This window comes from Chenopodium quinoa, unplaced genomic scaffold (genome assembly GCF_001683475.1).
Source record: "Chenopodium quinoa cultivar QQ74 unplaced genomic scaffold, ASM168347v1, whole genome shotgun sequence".
Classification (NCBI taxonomy): domain Eukaryota; kingdom Viridiplantae; phylum Streptophyta; class Magnoliopsida; order Caryophyllales; family Amaranthaceae; genus Chenopodium; species Chenopodium quinoa.
In genome coordinates, this window is record NW_018742329.1 from 4479638 (window position 1) to 4485637 (window position 6000).

The 6000-nt window shown below is 34.9% G+C and overlaps 1 protein-coding gene across 1 annotated transcript; it reads right to left on the reverse strand.

Moving 5' to 3' along the window:
* Nucleotides 1-3613: 3613 nt before the first annotated feature.
* On the reverse strand, nt 3614-4966 carry LOC110691677 (ATP-dependent DNA helicase PIF1-like). Its single transcript, XM_021868618.1, has one exon. The coding sequence runs from the start codon at nt 4964-4966 to the stop codon at nt 3614-3616; it is 1353 nt and encodes a 450-aa protein (XP_021724310.1).
* Between the last annotated feature and the right edge of the window lie 1034 nt (nt 4967-6000).

Genomic DNA, 6000 nt, shown 5'->3' on the forward strand with positions numbered 1-6000 from the left:
GATTAAATTATTACAGTTGACATGGATGATTCAAGCTGAAAGCCTGGGATTTGAGAATGGTAAAAAGTATTACTGAGTGGATGATACTGAATAGAAAATGTAAAGTTAGACAATTATATATTAGCCTGTTGCGTAGGCTACCTTTGCGAGTAATAGGGCGAAGAGCTGTGATGCCAATCACTTTGAAATTGTCACTCTCTGAAACAAGAGTCTCGCATTGCTTTCCTGATAGATCATTCCAGGTACACACTTTTACTGGTGAATCAGTGCTGAGAGTAGGTACACAGAGTGAGAGTGGAACTATTATAGCTATGGTAATACTGCAGTGACAATGAATTTATGTAAGGCATATTTGCATGTACCTATGATCTATAACCATCAAGTCGCATACAGATGATTCTTTGTTCAGGGTTGTCACAATCTTCCTTGGTTCATCTGCAACATACAGCACAATAACTAGGATATCTACAAGAGAAAAGTATTTATGAGTAAATTGCAGCATACAAAGTGGATATAGTCACTTAGAAACATGTATTATTTTCTGTGTAAATCTTGCTTACCATGTCTAACATCATCAGTAGAAACTCTAGGTACAGAAGCAAGAGATTGATATCTAGGAAACACTTGTTCTCCTTCAGGTTTTGAAGACTGGATAAGGGTTCTGCTTCCTATAGTCATCTGAAATGGCAGATCTGATTCTTTAGCTCTGTATTGCGCATCTAGTGGCCTTATTAAAGCATTAGCAATGTCATAGTTTCCTCTAAACAGGATTACATCCTTGTATGCATCAATTTGATCACCAAATAATGTCATTTTCATGCGATTTTCTACAAAAACCACAAAAGAATAGGTCTATGTTTGGTTATCTATTGTGATAAGCTGTAACTCATAAATGGCATGCATAAATCATACCTTATCATCCTGTAGAATGAGATACTGGTACAATATCTTTTTCTCAGACTCTTGCTTTCTACCTTTTTCTACAATGTGTACCTTAACCTTGTAAGACTTACTTGATGTATCAAGCTCGTCGAGAAATTTTCGTTGTGGTGCCATAACACTATATTCTGGAAATCAGAATGAAAAGATTGATTAAGTTTGGATTTTAGAAACAAATTATTATAACTTATTAGGTGCTATGACTCGCATGTATAAATGTGTACATATAGATGCTTAGTTTTTAGAGTAAGTAGCTAATTAAACTCTATGTTGTTGTTATGCTGATATCATTTAAGACTAAACTGTATTTATTGTTATGCTTGAAAATAAGTAGGGTGCATATTGCTTTTGTATCTTTGGTATTAAGTAGTTTATTCTTGTAGCTCAACTCACTTTTTGAATTCAAAATTTGATTTAAAGATGTTTGGTTTATTATAGGGAACTTACCTGTATAACAACTCATTATAACCCAAAAAGCCCAAAAACTCAGTATCTCAGTTTTAGGGATCTATGATCTGTTTTGTGTTAGTTGATATAATTGTGTACAACTCCTAAAAAGTAGATGTTACAAGAATCTAAAGAATGATATTGTATACTATGATGTATGTAGTATATTCTAGCCTGAAATGTTGTTTTCTGATTTGGTAAAGCTCACGTAGTGTAACAATTTACTGAGGGTACCATATCAAAGGCATATTTAGATGCTAATTGCACCAAGCAAACAATTTGGTTCTACTTAATGCTAATTTCACTATAAGATCAAATTCAGTGTAATAGCCATTAAGCGCTGAAAAGAGATAGCTTACTCATTTATGTCTACAGAAGCCTATTATAAGTTGATAGAGCACATAAGAGCAGAAAGAAAACCATTTTAAATCCTGATGCTTAGTTAATCAACTAAGCCTATAAGACTATAATACTTAGTAGTTTTCTAGTGTGATGTGCATATACTGATCTACCATTTAATTAAAAGGGTCTGATTAGGTAAATACAGAGGGATAGAATCAAGTAGAATACCAGCCATATTCATATTAATTAACATGGTGAACAAACTTGTAATTTTTATCATCAACAGGAATCTATGCATGCTATAAGTAAATTACATACAGACCAATAATGACTTTTTTTGCTGCATGATGCCTAAAGCTGTTTGAATATTAAATGCTAGCACACATGAAATCTATTATGCATTTTCAGCGAGCAATAACTGCAAATTAAACTCAACTCAGAAATTGAATAAGAGTCAACATACTGAAGTAGTGCATAGGCTGAACATACCTGTCCAAGATTAGAAGATTTAATGTTTATGTGTGAGAATATGACCTTCTTTTTTACCCTTAGGTTTTTTGTTTTGGCCTTTTTTCTTTAGTTTTTCTGGTGGTGATGCATACATTGCCTAGATAATGAAGCGCATGGGAAAGCAGTAAGACCTACTGTTTTTATTTATACTATAATATGAGTGAGCATATAAAATAACTAAAGAATATTAAAATAAAAGCAAAAAGCAAGAATTCAAACTTACTGTTGTTGTAACAGTAGTCTGTTGTATTTCTTTGCATAAAATCAGTAACCTTACTTGTAAAATAGGGAACTGTATATATTAGAGATGTATAGGATGTACTTTCATAATATCTAAATATAGATTTGCAAATGCATCTTCATATCTTTTAGTCTGCATATATGTTCCTATATAATATTTCTTATTGTACTGCTGTTCTATCTAAATTAAGGCTAGTCAAGTGTTATAATTTGTAAATTTCTTTGTGCTATGGCTTAAAATGATATTGAACTAACTGTTTGTGTCATATGCATTACATGTATAACAATAGACCATATCTTGTGCATGTGGTTTGTATTTTCTTTATTTTCTAGGAACATATTTTCTCCTCAAATTCTTCTCTTCCATTAGTTCTGTGTCTTGGGCAGTGGTAGCTAAACCAAAGTACCCCCCTTATATTATTTAAAATAAAGGAAAAGCATATAATTTATTTTCCTGTTTTTTATCAGATTTGTTGCTAATTTTTGTATTTGTCAAATTCTTACTCTATAATTACAATGCTTTTGTGTTCAGTATTTTAAGCAAACACAAATAATGTATCCAAGGCATTACAAACTACATAAAACAAAAAGCAATCACATCAGTCTATTTGCCTGCTTACTATATACATATATATATATATATATATATATATATAATGCAGGCTGATCATGATAGGTTGTTGTTTATACAGCACATATAAGAAGTTTACTCATTATAGATATTGTTTGGTTCACTGTCTTCGGCATACGCATGAGGGAGAGCCCAAAAGCCAAGCTGCTACTGTATGGCTCTGTGATCACCAAAAAATGCTTCCAGCACTATACACAAAACCCAACAGGCATTAGAAGATCTTAAAGTTGATTGTATACCAGAATCTTTAAAAAAAAGTTCAAAAATTGCTTAATAGCATACCATATCTTAACTAATACTTAGATTGTTGTTTAGTGAACTATGCCATACTGAAAAAGGATGTTAGTTGACTGAAAAGGCTAACCTGCAGAAGAGAACCAATTCTACAATTAATCAATTACAGAAAAGTATCTAGTTGGATGAGTTAATATAAAAATGGACCACAAAACTTGAATGGACTATTATAAGAAGAAGTGCTAAGAAAAAAAGCACTCACTGATGTAGCTAGATGATGCCAGCCATACAAAGAATATCATAGGATACCACATTCAGATCTAACCGATCAGCATCCACATCAGTTATAACACTTACATTTGCTGCTTCTCGAGCCCTAGACAGGGCAACATACAATTGAACATGTGAAAAACATGATCGTGGAAGATAGACAACAACTTTATTAAGCGTTTTCCCTTGAGCTTTATTGATGGTCATTGCAAAACTCAGCTTTAAAGGAAACTGTTTACGCTGAAACTGAAAAGGATAAGCTGAAGACTCTGATGGTCTTAGATTAATTCTTTGTATCAATACATGCTCTCCTTTATGATGGCCAACAGCAATTACACATTCAATGAGATTTGGGAAGAACTTTTTGCATATCAGCCTTGTCCCATTGCAAAGACCTGATGATGGTAAGATGTTACGCAATAATATAACTGGACTGTTGACTTTCAATAACAGTTCATGAGGACTCATGCCGCCAGGACAGAGTTTATTTAAAAATTCTGTAGGATATATGGAGCAATTATCGTCAATCATGGAATCATAACTCTTGTAGGCTACAACTTCACCCGGAAATTTTGCTATTAGGATTTCATTAATAATATCTACATCATCATTGATTGGTGTGAGTATAGCTCTAGTGGTGAATATATTAGCATCAAATGGAGGCATATCCATTTCTGGAAAAGCAACTGATTTCAGTTGCATATCCTGACCTACGGCAGCATCATAAGGCTGTACAATTGCTGGTGGAAGCTGAACAAGAGCATTTTCACTGTTCTGCAACTGTCCATTTCCTAATGCTAGCAAAAAGGCTGCATAGGTTGGATCTTGTCTAGCCCGAATATTCTCTGTTAATCTAAATTTAATTAACAGAGGCCACAAAACAGAACTGACCAGGCTAGCAGCAACTGCTTCGCGTTGTGTTCTTTTTGGGACAACCGGAAGAACTTGCCTGAAATCTCCTCCAAAGACAACAATTTTCCCTCCAAATAAGAGTTCAGGGTTACAAATATCCCTTAGCAACACATCAAGTGATTCGACATTTTCTTTTTTGGCCATTGAAGCTTCATCCCAAATGATGAGGGTTGTTTCTCTTAGTAGTGCAGCTAGACTGCCTTGTTTAGGCACATTACAAGCAAGTGATTCAAGAGGATCGAGCGATATTTTAAACCGAGAATGAGCAGTCCTTCCCGAGGGAATATTGGCTGCAGCTATGCCAGATGTTGCAGTTGGCAAAACAATCTTATTCATGAGCCTTATTTCAGCATATAAAGCATTATATAAAAAGGTCTTTCCTGTTCCACCAGGACCATCTATGAAAAATGCTCCATGTTTTTGCCTTTTAACGTGATCCATTATAACATTAAATGCCTCTCGTTGAGCTTGATTAAGCTGACTCTTGCATTGTAAACACTAGTCTGGTATTGGAGCATTCAGTGCATCTTCAATATCCTTTGTTCTTCGTATTTCATCATCATCAGGCTGAACTAAATGGTCTAAGCCATATGCAGCAAGAGAGCTGCCCATCGATTCTAGAAACCACTCAACTGATCTGACAGTGAGTTGCCTTACTTTTTGTGGATCAGAAGTATATTTGTGTCTAAAATCCTCGGACAAAAAACTATAGTATTTCATCTAGAGAGAAACAGGATTGCTGGGTTGGCAAAAGATCAGTACTGTGGCAAAGAGTTTGCGAACTGCAATTGGCATTTGAACTGCACAACCTTCTTTCAAACATAAATCGACTGAATCATCTTCTTCCAATAGCCTGAGTTTGAGTGCAACTTGCTGAAATGTAGCACATAAATGACCATTGACTGTTCGCAGATCTTCAAATGACCTGGGACTTATGACATTGTGGAGTAACAATCTAAGATAGTATCTTTCTCCTTCTGAAGGTCCAACAAAAGCCAGTCTACCAATGACTATTTTTTTTATTTTGCCTTTTATACCAATGTTTGCTGCCTGCATCCCAGCGATAGTGCTCACAAAACTCATTGTATAACCAGCCTGTTCCAGATGGTAACCTACAGTTCATGCGGAAAAATTCTGTAAGGCAAGTTCTTGAACGTTTGTCATCTGAAACAACCGATGTCAGCTGCTCATGGGGTCTTAACTGTATAACCTGTGAATTGGGTAAGTGTACAGGGAGAGGCAAAAATGGTGGATGCATTTCATATAAATCAAACCCAAAAAGGCGCCAGGCAGCTTCACATGGAGAAACCCAGCGACCTGATTGATATTGCTGTATTTCATCATGAATGGCCACAACATCTTTAGATTGCACAATATTGAAAGATATCTTGTCATGACCCTTATAAACATATTTGTATAGATACTTCACTGCCTCTATAGTGGAACAGACTTCAACATTTAGGTGGCAATCAAAA

What these genes read in the sequence shown, in the direction of transcription:
- LOC110691677 (XM_021868618.1), bottom strand. Translation starts at nt 4,966, where the DNA reads ATGGATCACGTTAAAAGGCAAAAACATGGAGCATTTTTCATAGATGGT.